Source organism: Aptenodytes patagonicus, chromosome 23, assembly GCF_965638725.1.
Source record: "Aptenodytes patagonicus chromosome 23, bAptPat1.pri.cur, whole genome shotgun sequence".
NCBI classification, from domain to species: domain Eukaryota; kingdom Metazoa; phylum Chordata; class Aves; order Sphenisciformes; family Spheniscidae; genus Aptenodytes; species Aptenodytes patagonicus.
Window position 1 is genome coordinate 2315407 of NC_134971.1, and position 17453 is coordinate 2332859.

The 17453-nt window shown below is 41.4% G+C and overlaps 3 protein-coding genes across 5 annotated transcripts in view; 1 reads left to right on the forward strand and 2 right to left on the reverse strand.

The window, feature by feature from the left end:
- Positions 1–17453, reverse strand: part of LOC143170381 (succinate dehydrogenase [ubiquinone] cytochrome b small subunit, mitochondrial) — a 47103-nt gene that overhangs the window by 25440 nt on the left and 4210 nt on the right. The window contains exon 1 of one of the 3 annotated variants that reach the window (XM_076358628.1): positions 1700–1793. The exons of 1 other annotated variant lie outside the window; for it this stretch is intronic. Coding sequence is in view for 1 of the 2 variants with exons in the window: in XM_076358630.1 (XP_076214745.1) it covers positions 15939–16104 (166 nt within the window). In the remaining variant the exon portion in view is untranslated. Of the gene's footprint in view, positions 1–1699; positions 1794–15412; positions 16105–17453 lie in introns of those variants that run through there. One more of the 3 variants, XM_076358630.1, reaches the window with a different exon arrangement.
- Positions 314–1598, reverse strand: TEX12 (testis expressed 12). The gene is made up of 4 exons (XM_076358635.1): positions 1539–1598; positions 891–1002; positions 734–785; positions 314–458 (listed from the first exon to the last, which is right to left on the reverse strand). Exons 1-4 carry the CDS (start codon positions 1596–1598, stop codon positions 314–316), a joined length of 369 nt encoding a protein of 122 aa, XP_076214750.1.
- Positions 6171–12938, forward strand: IL18 (interleukin 18). The gene is made up of 6 exons (XM_076358636.1): positions 6171–6236; positions 9643–9716; positions 10703–10711; positions 11239–11376; positions 12180–12325; positions 12458–12938. Exons 2-6 carry the CDS (start codon positions 9650–9652, stop codon positions 12671–12673), a joined length of 576 nt encoding a protein of 191 aa, XP_076214751.1. The 5' UTR covers positions 6171–6236; positions 9643–9649; the 3' UTR covers positions 12674–12938.

Genomic DNA, 17453 nt, shown 5'->3' on the forward strand with positions numbered 1-17453 from the left:
AGCAGAGGGACAGCCTAAGCAATGGGTCAACAAGTAAAAAAAGATGTTTTAATGTGTAGAATCCCTTGGAGTCACAGGATTTAAAATGGATATTTAGTATTGGTTTTTACTAACTACTACTACCCTATGTATTGTATCTACTTATTTAAAAAATAAGTTGCTGCTTAAGTTGTTGAAAGTTTCCTGAACAGCTAGAAATATTTACATAAGACATTTATGAAACATTCATCATAGCACGCATCATAGTTTATATTTTAATACATAAAATTACTACAAGTTTTGCTCTGCATTTCCGCAATCTAACAAACTCCATTTAGCTTTGCAGAGTATTTGCAATCACAGTGAATCTCTGTTTCAGACTCTCCCTTTTCTGTTTTAAGTGGTTTTCTATGGTCCTCGCTTCTTTTAAGATTCCATCAAGTTCTTGGACATAAGAAGCATCCATCGCTGCTCTCTCACTTAATTGAAAAAATCTGTAGTTAAAATCAATACTAAAGCCATTAACTTTCTCACTACTTAGAACTGCTTTTATGCTTTACGTAAAAATGTGTTGTCTATCAGTACTCAGTTTCTGACCAAATTAGTTCTCTGGTGTAACAGAAAATAACATTTTTATGTCAAGATCTGTGTTCGACAGTTTTCAGCGCTAATTTCTCTAAACTGCCGCCACAGTAATCCATGTTATCTAGAGAAGTTAGAGAAGTGCTGTACAAATAGGACAATGTTAACTTGCCTTAAAATGTGGGCATATTTTGATAACAAGTTCTTAATTTCTTTGTTCATCTCTGTTAAAAGAAAAAAGTAATTTTATTTAAACATTTGAATGAACTTTCATCTCAACATCCAATTAGGTAATTACATAGTTACTTTCAGTATATTTAATACATCACCGTTTAAAACTTTTTCCAGTGGTTCAGGTTTGTAAAGGGACTGTGAGCCCTCAGAAGAAGCCAAATCTGTTTTGTCAAGGGAGGACAACTGAGGGTTTTCTGAAGCTTCATTCTAATAACAGAGCACACACAAAAAAACAGGTTCTAGGACTTAAAACAAGCTTAGCACAGATAGAGTTCAACTGAAGAAAAGAAGAGTTTTAAAAAGATCTTGAGCGACTGCTTTCAGAGAAAGTGCAAGTGTTGTTGGCTTCACAGTATCAACACCATCCATCGTGAACGGGCACAGCATCTCAGTGCTAGGGGAGTGAGTGGGAAGTACAAGCTTGAGATCTTTGCTTATACCAGTAAAAGCTGGTGTACTTCAGCAGCTCACTTTCGAGAAGTCCTACATGACTGTGTTGCAGTGCATACCCAATTTTGTCGGACTTCAAACACTAAGAGAAATTTTACAGTCTCCTCATACAAGAAAGTCAGACACGTTTCCCCTAACCTACATAAACTGACATGGAGCTCTCTGCCCTCTCTCCTTGACAGGACCCCATAGCAATGCCAGAGAAGGACATGGGGGCGGGGGTTTGCATCACTCCCCTGGGGCCAGAAGAAGGGTCCAGGTCCTCCCCCCCTTCCTCATACAATACTGCTCACCTCCATCTCTTTTTTACGTTTACTTCTATTTTCATCAGATTTTTGTGTGTTGCTTGTCATCGGTGCCTGATAAAAAGTACAACGCCGTATTTGGTAAGTGGTTATCTTGCACGCCTAGAAAATATATCTATATAAAAATGTGTAAAACTTGTAACCAGTACCTCTGTAAGCTCCTCCGCAGAGGAGCTCTCCTTCTCACTGGAGAGAGGCGGAGCCTCAAAGCACGGCGGGAGCACCGATCGGGGCTGGAGACAGCGGGTCCAAGTCCCTGGCCGTCCCGGGCCAGCCTGCGCAGGGCTGGGGCTCACAGCCCAGGCGTTCTCAGAGGTGCCGAAGGGCGCCTCAGGTCGGCCTCGGGCTGCTGAGGCCGATTCTGCCTTGTCCAAAAGGGATCTGTCCCTCCCCAGCTCTACCTGTGCTTCCCCACTACACACACCCCCCCCCCCCCTTTAAGGACATCGGGCCGCCCCCTCCGCCCAGGAGGTCTCCCCCCTGCCCGGACCTCTCTCCTCAGGCAGCGCTGGCCCAGGATGGTTAACGGTCCTCGCGGCCGTTGGCAGCCGTTAGCGGCCGTTAACGGCCGGCGCGCGAGAGGGCGGCCGCGGCGGGGGAGCTGCCGGGCAGAGGAGCGATCCCCGCTCCTCACGCGCCCGGCAGCGCCGCCCCGGCCGGCAGCTACGGCAGGCTGGAGCCCGCCCTGGAGCCCTGCCCCGGCCGCCTGCAGCCCTCGCCTTGCCCGGGCCGCGGCGGCGGTACGAGGGCCGGCTCCTGGGAAGGGTGAGAGGTGGGCCGCCCGGCCCGCTCCTGCAGAGGCTTTGACAGCCGGGCCCACCTCTGGAAGGCCAGCTAAGGAGAACGTCTGCAAGGCGTTACCGCTAAAATGTCTCCTGTTTCAGCGATCCCAGGAAGAAGCGTTTCATCCCAATTACATGTTTGAGTTAAAGCATGATGGGGCCACCTGTAGCTATTTAAAGCGTTGGGCTGGCTACTCAAACAATTCTGGTCGTATTTCATCTCCTAAGCACCTGTGACGAGTCCAGTCAGAGTTTGAATCACTGGAACGTTTTGGGATGACAGTGAAATGCCGGACGAGGCTAGATGGATCTGTTTCAAAAGAAAAGCCGTGAATTAGTAAAATCTGAGAGATTAGCGTCAGTAGAATGAATGATGCCGCTAAAATTAGACAACTGCCGAGACCAACTTTTTTTCCTAAACGATGGAAAATAAGATTGCATTTTCCTTATGTTGTGCTTCACTTCTGTAGGTAAGCTATATTTGGTTTCATCAAGAAATGACTGAGTCGCATTACGTGATGAGGTGGCTTGCTTAAACGGGAGGAAACTAGACACAATGATTCAGGAGATCTTTCAGTATTACACTTCATGTTGTTAGCCGAAAATATTAAACGCTCTATCAAGTTACTGCTTTCCTAAATCCTGGCTTCATTAGCTGCAGTGAAGAAAATCATTGCAAGATTTGAAGTTATGTTGGAGTAAAGGGAATTCTTCCTCTGGGTTTTTTTGCATCTTTAATTTCTGTTTTTAAGAGAAGAAAGGTTCTTAGCCTTACGTATGTTATCCAAATAGGCTCTGAAAGTCAAAACTCAGGACAAGAAATGAAACTGCTGAAAGAACAAAAACTAAATACTTCCCCAAAGTCGAAACAATATTCAACATGCTGCCATGGCCCACTTCATTAAATTCTCAAAAAATACTAGAGATTTTTATGTTATTAGCAATACTGTCTGAACATTAAGAAACAGATATGAAAGAATATGCTAGGAAAATATTCTTAAAGTGTTTACCTAATTGAGTTACCCTTGCTATGTTAAGATATGTTTATTAACAGACCACCTGAATTAAAATAAATGAAACACCTGAATTGTTTTACCACTTTCAGTACCTTATAGATATGACAGTCTATGGAGAAAGCTCAGACTAAAAAAAAAATTATCTAAGCCATTACTCTAAAAGTAGTTCCAGTTCCTTTAAGATCGGAGATATTAAAATGCCAGGAGAAATGAAAGCTTAAAACTTACAATAGAAGCTATTGTTATGAGTTAGACCCCGGTCCTTATAAATGCAAATATGTACAGACTAGGAGAAGAAAATTCCTTTTATTCAATGTGCTAAATGACCTAATTGAATGTTTAGGATCTCAAAGGTTGACAAGAAAGACCAAGTCCTCCTTCTTGATAGTTTCATATAGAATGTCAATAGGCCAAAAATATTAGTGCCAGCAGTTAATACAAAATAAACAATGTTGGCTGTCTGGCATTGGTTTTGGTGCTTTCGCACAAATTTTGGTACCAAGTACAATATTATTTAATGTTTCACTAGTAATCTGAATGTAAATTTAAACTTTATGAGGAAAAATGGCTAAATGATAAACAATTATTACAGCATTAATTTTTTTAAAAGAGTATTTTTTTGCCGTGAAATGAAAAATTAGGTATCTGGGAACAAGAAATGCAAGCAGTATCAGCCAAATGGGGAACTCTCCTGAATAAAGCTCTACTGCCCAAATTTTCAAAAAATGTTAAAAGTCAATTGGAGTGAAGAAAAGAGACATTAATATTATTTTGAAGCTGAAGAAAATTATTTAGAGGTAGAAACTTAAAGGGCTGAAGCCGTTTATTTTACTTGAAAAAGACCAAGAGGCAATTTGATCGTAGTTCACAGGAAGGAACTCTTTGTTACGAAATGGCTATCAGGAGAATGTACAGAAATGGGTGACCAGAACCAGAAGACAGTTAAATTTAGAAAGATACATTTTCTTTTTCCTGTAAGAACCAACCATTCAAATAAAGTACCAAGAGGAACGGTAGAATTACAGCTGCTGTATATAGAAATCAGCTAGATCTAGGCGTTTAAATCAAATTTGGATATCTCTCTGGTATACAGGTTTAGGTAAACACCACTCAGACGCGTACTGAATGCTGTGTAACAAAACAGGAAGTTGAAAGGGGATGCTATAATATCGCTGTCTGGTTGGAACTCGGTCAGTGTGAGTGTCTGTAAATAGGGATATCTACTTCTTACCTGAAAGCAGCAGCTGCCAAAAATGTATTTTTGTTTGTCTGTGGGAAACAGGTTTTACTCTGTTGCTGAATTATTCTGCTTTTTAAAATTCTTCCAAATCTATTTCATTAGTTTCTTTCAATGACTTTAAAGAAAGAAGATAAATGTCTGTAGCACACATAGTTTTTATTTGTCTTAACATGTCAGGGAAATACACTGCTCCCTGTGGATAGATCAGTTGAAATCCATGTTTATTAGTAAAATGGGCAGTATTTTTATTTTTAGGACTATTATTTCAGATGAGGTTGAAAAATGCACTTTTGACCTCAAAATTATCTCCCTAGTTTTATGCTATAGACATTAAAACGTTCCCTAATGACATGTATTGCGCTTTTTTGTTTTTTGTTTTCCTCCAAGAGCAGTAACAGGCATGCGGCCAGGCAAGAGAACATCTTAGGGTCTTAGGTTTAGTTTTGGTTGGGGTTTTTAAGGGGTTTGATTTTTTTTGGGGGGGAGGTTCCCCCCACAGTCCAGTGCTAAAACTTGAGTGTCTTCAATTTACCCACTGAGCTACATAGCTGAATGCCCTAACGCCTTGCTAGTCAGCATTATAAACAGAAAATCAAGGCATGGGGATTCCAGTTAACACTGCCAAGTTCTACAAACTATACAAAATATTGGCTAATTATTCATTCCCAAGTTCGCTTTTCTGGTTTTTGGGGCCTTACTTGTCCCATCACTACACAGCATTTGCCATTGGAGTTACAGCAATATTTGTTGCATTAAGCACTCCACAACCACCAAAGGCAGCACTTACATTCCAAAAAGCATCACACTTTGGGACTGCAGCAGTTAGGCATGAATAATGGCTATCGCCGCTTTATTTATTTGCAATTAATACATACCCGGGAAACAATTTACTGCTGGTAAATTAGGAGCTATCTACTAATCTGGCTTCGACTACTAGCCACAGTTTCTGGCTGTCCGTTTCCCTGAGAGGAGCCTAAATTCCTCCCCTGAAGCTGCTTATGTACAAAGGGAGGGGAGATAACGTGAAGATTTGCCACCAGCCGCCCGTGATACACTCCTTGGTATTGTTGTTATAAAGAACTAGATACGCGCAATGTGTTTTCAATCCTACTGGCTTCCCCCAAGGCAGATGCAATGTTTACGGGCAACTTGCAAGCGGGCGGAGAAGGGGAAGTCTCCGTGCTGACGGCCAGTACCCGTTTCAAAACTGCTACTTGAGACTTTATGGACCAAGCAAACGGGCTGCAACACGCAGATGTAGAAACAAGACGAGACGCGTCCTCTGACGACATCTGTGTGAGATAAAGGGAGTCGCAAAAAGCTTCCTTCGTAACCTCAGATTTGCATGATTTGCTTTCTCCACCGAGGAGGGGAAGTGCCGCAGAATAAATGCAGACGTAGGCAGATATCTTGGGAAAGAGTCCCAATTTCCTCCGCAGTTTGTTCAGTCGGCTTATTTTGTCGTTTAGTGATGCAAGCCGCTACAAAATCCCCCTCCCTAGGTGGCTCCGACAGCAGCAGCGATCGCCTTCCTCCCAGATCGCAGGCACGCATGAAGGTGACACGGCGGTGACGCCCGCCCCGGGAAAGCCGCCGCCCTACCAGAGGGGACTCCGCAGCCGCACGGCGCTCGGCTCCGCCGCCCGAGGTACACGTGCACGCGCGCGGCGGGGAGCGGGCCGGGGCCGCCTCGCGGGGGGCCGAACGGGTGGCCTCCGGCTGCGGAGCGGGCGTGGGCGGTCCCCGCCCCTCCGCCGGCCGCGCTCGCCCTGCCGTCTCGCACCGTTCCGCCGCCGCCCGCCGAGGAGCGAGGTAGGATCGCCGCCGCCTCTCCGCCCTCGCCCCGGGGCTGCCGCGGCGGGGCGGCCCCGCCCGGGAGCCGGCTGCCCGCCCGCCCCAACCGCTCGGCTCGAAACCCCGAGGGCAGCCCGGCCGGGGGAGCACGGTGCGCCCGGGATTGACTGCTTTAGGCGGAGGGCCCTGTACCGCTGCCTCCCGGGGATGGGAGTCCCCGCTGCCTCCGTAGCGACGCGGGCGGGACACCCCTCTGTGGGACCGGCAGCTCTCCCTTTTTCGCGGTTGCAGCAAGCGGCGGAGCCGGGGTTGGCGATGGAGGGCATCCCTGAGCCGGACCGGGTGGCCGGCAGGCTGTGGGCAGCGGCCCGTCGGCTGGCAGCTCCGCGCCGCGCCCTCGTGGTACCCGCGCTGCCCCGGGCTCCGCTCCAGCGCAGGCGGCCCCGCGCTTCTTCCCTGCATCCCCCTTTCTCCGCGGGGCAATTCATTACACACTACCTCGAACAGTCGGCTGAAAACTCCCTTCACCTTCTACCGCTCTGTTCAAAGGTGCTCGGTAAAAGATCTATCTTTTACTACGCATCAGGGGAAGAAGTGTAGTTGTTTTATGCATCTTACCCATTAAACCGAGGGCCACCTTTTCCTTTAATCCTTTATCACTAAGTCCTGCCTATGTCTTCCCCTCTGCTTTAGGAAAACAGAGTCGTCCTTGACTTCTTGGTCTCCTTCACTACATATGAGGCATACACTATTTGGGGTTGTGGCATTTCATTTTAAAGGCTTGGGTATGCATGTTTGGAAGCAAAGATGCAGTCCTCTGCTATGAGCAGACCAGCTAGAACTATAGACCATGTAAAAAAACAGGATGAGAAAAAATCACTCTCAAATATGTTCCTCAAAGAGCTTTACTAGAGGAACAAAGAAATCACTGTGATTACCACACTCCGATCCCTAAGGTTGAGGGGTGTGCTTATTTGCTTAAGTTGGCGTTGCTCAGTTGTTTTCTATAGTAAGTCTTTTTCAAGTGGTGAAAAAGAGCCTTGGAAGTAAGGCAATGTTTTAACTGCACAGTAAAATCCCATTTATTATGTTTATTACTTCTGTGGCTAGTGCAAGGGGAAAGAATGCCTTGACAGGGGTTGGTGGGTTTGAATGAAGCACTTCATATTCTAGACTACTTGCAAAAAGTGACTTCAGTGTTTTTACAGTCACTGTTGTTGGCTTTGTTTATTTGATGCTGTCTGATCAACAAGTTTTCGTGCGTTCTGCTGTGACTGTCTCCTCCCGTGTACTGTGTACAGAGGCTAGGCACATAGCTCCAGGCTGAAGACTTCATACAGATGCTGGGCTCCTCAAGGTTAGATGCTGTGATGGTGAATGTCAGTGTGCATGTTAACTGTGTGCATCTGGCCAAAAATTTTACACCAGTCACAAAGCCAAGTAAATCAGATCTTGCAGATAGGAAAGTAGCTAGTTGTTATTTTCAGAAAGTAAAACGCTTTTATTTCTAAAAATGTAGCGAAAACAGGTAAGAACATTCATACACAGAAACCATTTTAGGAAAATGAACAAAAAATTTACTAAGATACAGACCAAAATGAAACAGGAAGGAAAGTGACAACCTGCATTTCACAAAATTAGTGGCATAGAAGAGGACATTTTAAAATTGTTTACCGCCAGAGAAGAGAAAGAATGAAATTCTTTGCCACATCTTCCTCTGTCGTATTATAATTCCCTTTATTCTTATTCTCACTTTTCTTTAAAGGTAGGAGATGCTACTTTAATTTTGAAGAGGATATCATAATCAGTTTTAAAATAAAAATATTTTAGTGCTTATTTCTTAGAATTATTCCTTCCAGTGGCGACCATCCCAACAGCAGTAAAATTACTGAAATACTAGACTTTACAGTTCAAGTCCTAGTCAATACAGGTGACTCCACATAACTTTTATTTTGTAATTTTTTCCCCTGGCGCACTGCTAGAACTGAAGATACGGAGACATTTGTGGCCTGCAAAGCAATACAATCTGTTCAGATGTCTCTCTCTTCTGTCAGCATAAACAGAAACTTTATGATAGAAGAAAAGGGATGGGTGCACTTATAGGTAAATGGAATGGGTATAGCGAATTTATGACCATCACTGTTCTTTTGTTTTATACATTAAACATATCCATTGTTTTATCCATTAAACAGACCGAGAGTGTGACATACTCTCAGTCATTATGTCAGAAAGCTAAAGAATAGAAAGTTTACCTGTCTGGCTGTTAACTGTATGAGGTTGAGGATATGAACAAAGCTAAAACCAATTATTCTTCTGGCGTTCTTGGAGGGGGTTGTGTATTGACATTAGAGGCAGAGTGCAGCCCTGGGCTAGTTCTAAACTAACCCTGAATTGTGTAGAACAGGGTCTGGAACCTCTCGGGTGCAGAAGCTCGCTGGTCTTCAATGATTAGTTCAGTTTTTTTTTTTTTTGTTAAATTACTGTTTTTATTCCCAGGGGAAATACATCCTTTCTTCTTCACTCTTCTCTGTGACACTCTTGAAAGAGAATAGCTGTGAAATCAAGCTAATAATTCAACCTGAGTTAAAATAAAGTTACAACACCATAAGCAAATCACTGCTACTGCAAAGTAAACTACATCCCAACCTCTCTAGGAACCTACACAATTCCAGCTCAAGATGCAAAAGATACCGGCCTTTCCAAGGGGCAGTCAAGGGTGGACTACATTTTGGGTATTTTGGAAGTTCTGTCTTTTATAGAGGGAACCTGGAAAGATCAGTCTGTGTAGACTTAATGTAACTTTTATGGCTTAATGGCCAGTAACAGGGTGCGTAATCCAGCCTGAGTCACTTCCCTATTCGGAAATTAGAAACAGAAGATCCAATGACCATGTGATAGTAAGATAATTTTTGCAGGCCCGTGAGAAGAGAACTAATTTGATGAAGTATGTTCATGGAACTACTTGCTAGCATTCTCATAGAAAGAGAAAATGGTAATGAGTTAGTTATTCCCATGTATGTCAATGAAAACTTGTAAAATAACAGAACTTGAAGAATGCTCTATGTTATTCTAAATAATGATAAAAGGCAACAGAGGAGGAGACCAATTATTTAAAAAAGCAATTTTTCATCAGGTAGTGAAACATGCCAGCCCTATTATAGTATTGTGTACTAGAAGAGAACCAGCCCAAGAACTCCCTTGCCTTACAGAGTAAGCAGCATTGTTTTTAACTCTGAATCCTCTCCACGTGTTTTTGGCAGAGTGAAGATGAGCGATGAAGAGATTGTTGTGTGTGCAGTACAACTTGGAGAAAATTTCTGCCTCTATTTTGCAGGTAATTAACTACCACTGCTGAAAGAGACACACTGTGTCTTCTTTCTGCATAGAAGATCCAAAGCTGATACACAATTCAGTCCTTGCCTTGGGCTGGCATCCCTGGTTTTGTGGAATCCCGTTTCTTCCCCCCATCTTACTTGAGCAATCCTCAAAGCAGTTACAATCCCCACCCACTTAGAAGAATGATAGTTCTTAGATTATGGAGCCAGGCTGTTCACTGCAAAAAGAATCTGAGTTTGAGACAGCTGTCCCAGTATGTTAACAGGTCAGTACCATATTGTTGCTGAACACCTTAAGCATTTAATAACCTTTTCTGATTGAATACTGATTAAAAACAATTCCTTTATCAGTCTGATTTCACCTAATTTTCCCATAAGCTTCAGTTTGAAGTACTGTTAGCCAAGTATCTGAGTCAGTGGAATATTTGTTGCTGCATACAATACATTCCTGTAAAGGACACTCAGAAAAGTTGGAATACTGTGGGGTGGGCTTTGGAATAAGTGGATAACTTCCAATCTTATAGGATAAAGTTAGTTAGAAAACAGTCTCTTCTTTAGAAGCAATTTGTAATGACTCTTTCTTGTCCTTTTGCTCACCTAAAATAAAGGTGCTAATGAAAAGAAAAATTTGCATGCCGTTTATTTCTTGGTTATAGGCTTAAACTGACGTGAGCTGCTCACCCTTAAGTAACCCTAAAACATTTTGCATGCCTCTTGGTTTGGTGGTAACTCCAGTTCTCAAATGACTGGTGGTTTCATCATTCTGTTGAGTTTGTTACGCTCACAAAACACACTCTGTAGTTAGAACAGCTCAGCTTGGTGAGTTAGTGATGCTGTGGGGAGTACAACTAGAAACATGTAGGTGGCTGGCTGGCCGACTTCCAATCTTGCAGAACAAAACTGGGTAGAAGGTGGTTTCTTTTGTGCGGGCAGAGCTTAATGTTGTTTTTTCTTTCCTTTTTTTCATTGCTCACTTGGAACCAAGACGATGATGGTAAGCTGAAAGCTCATCATTTATTAACTTCATTATCAATTTAACCTGAACTAACCTGCTCACGCTTACTAACCCACAAATGCTTTGTGTGCCTTAGAGAACAAGTTTTCAAACTGGTAATGGCTACTGTGAAAAAGAGAGCTACACCTCACCTTCTGAAGTTGATGTTGCTTTCTTTCCTCCTAAGGTACAGGGTAGTGGCTTCCCTGACAGAAGGACCTTTTAATGCAATTCTAATTGTTGGACAAAAGGGAGAACTGTTGCTCCTGAACTCTCATTAACAGATACAGTAGCTTCTCTTGCTTATATATAGACTGCTATATTCTGGGAAATCCTTCTGTCTTACCTGGGTTGCTACAAGCCAGAGGTGGAAAGAATGACATGGCCTCCATTTTGTTTGAGATTGCCATTCCAAGAACTTATTTCACCTGGTATCCTTAATGACAAGATGAAGCCTGTAGCAAACGTTAAGATCTGAGGAGGTGACAACTAAAATACTTGACCCTCTTTGCTCACTACTTCTACAGGGCTGGAATGCGATGCCTTTTGTAAGGAAAAAATTCTCCACCGAGTCCTTCGAAATGTAAATAGCCAGTTGCTTGTGGTTCGACCAGATTTAAACATGGCAGCGTTTGAAGATGTGACAGATCAGGAGATGAAATCTGGTACACCATTTTTCAAATACATACTATATCCATTACACCGTTTCTTTATTCTAGATGTGCTTTTGTTCTTTGTAATCACTGACTTTAAATGATGAGACTGAGAGTAAAGACTTAAAATTCATTTGTAAGAATAAAGCTAAGTAAGCTAAGAGAGCTGAAATCCTCTGTCTTGTGCATTGGTAACAGATTAGATTCCTGGATTAGATTGAGGCCTGCAGGATGTCCCATTCAGAAAAGGGCTGCTAAGATTTTTGGTTAGCTCTGATCACAAACTAAGTTCTTAATACCTTTTTTTTGGTGTGTGTTGGATTACAAAAAAACATTTTTAGGTTTAAACAATGTATTTAACACTAAAAGCTCTTATTTTCTTCTAACAGCATTAGTTAACAATGAACTTATGGGTTTGGCTTTGATTTTGGGGGGGGCTCAGCAATTCATTCAGAACTATATTTGTTGAACATATTTATTTACAGATCACATATATACAGATATAATCTGATTTACAAATGACTACTTACAAATCCAATTCTCACTTTATGCATGCACGTAAAAGGATTTCAACATCCTACCCATACTAACTGGTAACTTCACATGCTTTCTTGGAAATTCAAAATCTTGGTTATTGAATGATTGCAGAAAGTCACATATGTGCTACCAGCAGTCATAAAAATTCAAGTCCTGGCTCTCCTGTCAGGAAAAGTATCCTGGGAAGACAGCAGTTGCCACTGGAATGGTAAGACGTGATACGGTTAAGTTGTTGCAGCTCTCTCCTGAGCAGACTATTAATAATAATTTATATTTAGGCAATGGAATGCACTTCAACATTCACTATTACAAGACTACCACACCTTCAGCAGGGATGCCTGTTGCATTCAGCGTCCAGGTAGAAGATAAAAGTTATTACATGTGTTGTGAGAAAGAATGTGGAAAAATGATAGTTCGATTTAGGGTAAGTATCTGCTTTCCATACCTTATGTATATATAAGTAGTAGGCAAAATTAAGAATTCAAACATGTGTGAGCTGAAACAAAACTGCGCAGGTCTTGTGCTGGGCCTAACCCATTCCCTTTTTCTTCCTCAGGAAGGAGAAGTTCCCAAAGAAATTCCTGGTGACAGTAACGTAATCTTTTTCAAAAAGACATTTACATCTTGTAGCTCCAGAGCATTTAAGTTTGAATACTCACTAGAACAAGGAATGTTCTTGGCCTTTGAGGAAGAAGGTCGCTTAAGAAAATTAATTCTAAAGAAACTGTCAAGGGAAGATGAAGTGGATGAAACCATGAAGATAAGTTTCTAACTTCAGTCAGAATGAAAGTCACAATCTATGACATACTTCAACAGTCTTAAAATACATTTTGGCTTTTTATGAAAGAGATCTTACTTCTTCTTCATCCAAGGCTAGCCACTTTTATGTTTTTAGCTACTGTGAGTCAGTACAAAAATGAGCATCTTACAAAGGAAAATAAATTCAAATTCTTGGCAAAAAGAAGCAGAAGAATGTTTTCCAGTCCAATAGAAGGAAAGAGAATTACACAATAAAGAAACAAGAATGTGCGTGCCTATATAGTCCTGTATAGTTTGATCCCTAAAATCTTTACTGCCTGCTGATCAAACAGCTTTTGAATTAGGTGTCCCGTAGATGAAGTAGACCTATTTTGGGGAGGGAGAGAAAACTGCTTAAAATAACAGATTTCACAAGCAGACCACACACCTGGCCGATAAACACTTAGAGATTACTTTTTTGCATCAAGATTATTTCTTGAGTGTCTTCATCAGTCTCAGTTACACAGTGACACTCACCTTCAACTGAAATAGAAACAACAGACAATTTTTAACTTACTGGAAATCTTTACTTCAAAAACTGCTAATTTACCTGCACAACTGAAGTTCTAATAAAGCTGTTTGTCCTCAGAGAGCCCAAGAAAAAAAAAGAATTACGCTTTTCTGTAAAGGTTTTTAAAAGTTAACAGTAAATTGTAGGTTAGTGATGAAATGAAACAGACATTTGTCCTTCTAACAATTGGGAACAAATGTAGATATGGCTGGCTCCCATAAGGACCCTATCTTATTCTTTGTATGTGACAATGCAGCATACATTGGGGTCAAGCTGTGAACTCCATTTCGCATTCGGAGCTGAGCAAGCACTGGATTTCACCAAAACCAAAATTAATGTAATGCATTCTGAATATTTAATATTGAGGAAATTGATATGGCATATATTATTCTTTTCTTCTACATATAATATAAGTGTTGGTCTTCCTCTTCTGTTCCAACTCCAGGTAGTGGTAACCTGAACATTGGTTGCAGCTGGGGTCCTGGGTCTTCAACTTGCCATGCAGAAGAGCTGGTACAATTGTCATACCCCATACAGGCAAAAGTACTCAGAGAAAACAGAAAGGCCTCTATCTGTCATGAAATGGAGGAAAATCCTCAAACTTGCAGAAGAGATAAGACAAGTCTCAAAACTTGTTTTGGTAAAAACCAAACCAAAACTATAATTTCAGGGGCTTTAAAAAAGCACAGAGACATGAAACTGCTGTGATAACCCTGACTGCCTCAGCTTTTCATGTTAATGCTGCCCCTGCCATTTCACCTATCTAGCTGCTACAGGCGCACCTAGAGGCAGTAAGAAACCCATTTAGAATCAGGTACAGCCACCGCTGAGTGCACTATTGCTTAGGAAGAATTCACTGGAGGGGCTTAAACTCAAGAATGTATTTAACACATCCGGATACCCAGTAGGACCGAGTCCCAGTCTTATATGCCTGATAAATGTTCAAAAATGGGATTAGACCAAATGGTTACAGCCATCACAGTAATTAAGAGCAAAAGTTAATTACAGGGATTCAATTTCAACAGGACTGAGGAACACATGCGATTCATAGAGAAAGCTGTGGTCATTACCTTTAATTCTTGCCTCAAAAACACGAGGAACTGGTCTCAGAGTTGCTAGCCCCTAACGTCGTAGGTCCAGACTACTACATTCACAGAGCTCTTACATAACTCATTTCTCACACAAGATACCTTAAACAAATACCACATACAGATGCATCTTGTGTTTGGTCTCAAAAGAGGAAATGTCACACTTTCTATGATACATGCTCAGATTGTACAGAGGTACTTACCAATGACTCATACACATGCATCTTCCTCACTAAGACAAAGTAACACGTTACATTGATATCTAAATCAGACCACATCAGACAGAAGCAACCATCTCAATTCTGAGAAGATTAGCAAATCAAAAGCGGCCAGCTACATGGTATTTCCTATGGTTACATGAATAAGTAAGTAAGTAAGTAAATAAATAAACAAAAATTCCAATCCAGATTTAAAAAAAAATTAAATCAAATCAGAAATTCTTGTAGAATTCAAACAGCAATTTATTCATTCTGCTTAGTGCATAATCAGACTGATGGTAACACACAATTCTCTTCCTCTTACTATTAATAGTACCACAGAAGTACCATTAGAATGCAGAAACAGTTAACCACCCCTTACTACTATGAAAGTCAGAAAAGATAAAGGATGGTCTAAAACCTAAAGACATAGAAAAGAACGCTGCCTCAGTCTCATGTCAAGCTATGACAGAAAGGATATGTTTGTTGTCTTTTCAGTCACGCAGGACAATGTGTACCAGTGTTTATTTAGAAAACAAACCCCAAAAATGTCGCAGATGAACATAACAGGTTCCAGGGAAACTATGAAAGCCGTACGCTATTTATGGCTCCTAAAATTAATCTGCAAAAGTGTTTTTCTTCTAAGTCAATTATTGCTGTATTTTCTAATGGACATTACTCTTGTATTAAATCAAGTCTAAGTCACCTCTTTAAGTATTAAGGACAATACATATTCATAAAAATATTTTTTGTTTTATAACATCTAAACGAAGTAATGCAGAGTAACAGTATGAACAGTAACATAACAGTAAGAATTAGTATTTGAACTTGATTTTAGGAAAAAAAACCACCTATCTGCAGAGAAAACATTTTAAGTAACCCAAAAGTAGTAAAAATCATTCAGAAGCGTGCACACACACGGTTTCTGTAAATTCTTTATTGTATGGATTAAGAAAAAAAGTACTCCCTTTTCTACATCAACTCTCAGGGTCCAAAGAGTTACAGGGTGCGCCTTACATACAGTTCAGTTGTGATGTCAGAAATAACAGTTCCATTTTCCACAAGTCAAGTTTGTTTTACAAAATAGGAAACCAAACAACAGTTATTTTGGAAAAACACTCATTAAAGCTGCCATTACAACAAAAGTTACCTTCAGCTATCTAAGTCTGTCATTGATGTAATTAATTCCTCCCAATTAACAGTGCAGCTTAAATCAATTCACTCTCACCTGGACATTATCCACTTTAAATCTACTTTTTCTTTTCTAACATTTTTACTGCTGTTGGATATTTATTTCTAAAAGACTAGCTCTGAACTCGCTGCAGTATGGACATACTATGGGCCCTTGGTTATTCATTTGTTTCGCATTAAGCATGTTGGTAAAAATATGATGAAGCAGAGGCAGCAGTGAACAATCATGTTTGTCAGGGACTCGGTCGCATCTTAGAGGCTCCACAGCATGGCAACAGCCTTGCAGATCCCAACATCATAATAGTTGAAGTAGCAGAGGCCAGTGAAGGTAACGGCCGACAGTACGTACAGACCTGTATTGGCCAGCTTAATGGGTGTATCTCCATGGACATAGTCAGTTATAACCTGTCCAAGACCCCTAGAGAATAAGAGGGAGAAGAAAGCTGAAATCAGGAAAGAAGCATTCCTCACGGAAATCCACCCAGTTTATGTAAGCATTCTACTAAGATGGCTCAAACACATCATTTTTTTCACCCGCTATCATCAACCTTTCCTAAAAAATGCCCAGTTCCCACTCCAAAAGAAGATGCATCTATTTAAAACAAAACAAAACAACATTCCACATATTCTATTAAAAAAATACACATATTGGCTCAGAGTTTTCTTAATGGTACTGAGGAAACAAGGTGTTGAGCACAGCTCTTCCAAACAATAGAATCTGCCTCCAAGAAACAGCAGGCAGTTTATCTGATTTCCAAGGACTGAAGAAAAGTAACAAAGGAAATAATCCTTGCTTGAACAACAAGGTGTAGCTCTGGGACCAGCCATTGTCACAAATGCACGGAAGACTCCAGGATGTGTATTTAGATTAGAAAACAGTGGCAACCAAAAAATTAGCATACTCTTGTCTTTTTTCTACATCTGTCAGACTGGAAGTGAGCTCTTGTCCAGATTTAAACTGTCCAGCAACAGGAAGACAGAGGATGCTAATAAACTAATGTGGTAGTTCTCTTCCCAAAAGTACAACTATATTTGCTTTCTGCAATGACAGATGTCAACTTGGTAAAAAAGAGAACCGTATTTAATGCAACAATTTTCTTCCTAGGATTTTGCCTTGGTCTAGCCTGAAGCTGAAGGACCTGTGTCCTACAAATTAAGACACGCTATTGACCTAGCAAGGTTCAAAGTCCTGCAGCAGATGCCACTGCAAGTGAATGCTGAACTCAGTTTCACTTAGATGGGGGTCTAATACCATAAAGATGTAAAAAGTGAGAAAAGGGGTGCAAGGAACCCCTGGATACACAGAAGAGAAGCTGAAAGTGGAAGCAGTCTGAAAGGCAACTACTCTTAAACTATTACAGCTATTTTTTACAACTGGACAGTGGAGTAAGGTCAGGAGCGTAAGCAGCACTTACCCACACCTTGAGCCTTCCAAACTGCAGATAAATAAGGCATACTCAACTTGGGATTCACAGGCTGCCCTTCAACTGTAGTGCTGATACGGGATTTTCGTAAGATCTTTTCTTTGCATGGCACAGTAAGACTGAGCCATGCTGAGACTTCTCAGAAAAACTGGTGTGTGACTTTACAGCACACTAATTAATTCAGACAAAGTCCTCATGGGAAAAGACTAGTGGCCCTGAGAACAAGGAAGGGAATTAGTGAGAAATAGCTGATGTGTGGTAGACACACAATCTAGGTCACAATACAGCAGCTTCACTGGGCAGAGAAATCTTTATTCCACGCCAGCAAAAAACGGTACAAGAT

Coding starts and splice junctions, on each gene's coding strand:
- TEX12 (XM_076358635.1), bottom strand. CDS start 1,598: ATGACAAGCAACACACAAAAATCTGATGAAAATAGAAGTAAACGTAAA. Junction 1,003..1,538: donor AACGTAAAAAAGAGATGGAG/GTGAGCAGTATT, acceptor CTCTGTTATTAG/AATGAAGCTTCAGAAAACCC. Junction 786..890: donor ACTGGAAAAAGTTTTAAACG/GTGATGTATTAA, acceptor TTCTTTTAACAG/AGATGAACAAAGAAATTAAG.
- IL18 (XM_076358636.1), top strand. CDS start 9,650: ATGAGCGATGAAGAGATTGTTGTGTGTGCAGTACAACTTGGAGAAAAT. Junction 11,377..12,179: donor AGATCAGGAGATGAAATCTG/GTACACCATTTT, acceptor ATTTATATTTAG/GCAATGGAATGCACTTCAAC. Junction 12,326..12,457: donor AAATGATAGTTCGATTTAGG/GTAAGTATCTGC, acceptor TTTCTTCCTCAG/GAAGGAGAAGTTCCCAAAGA.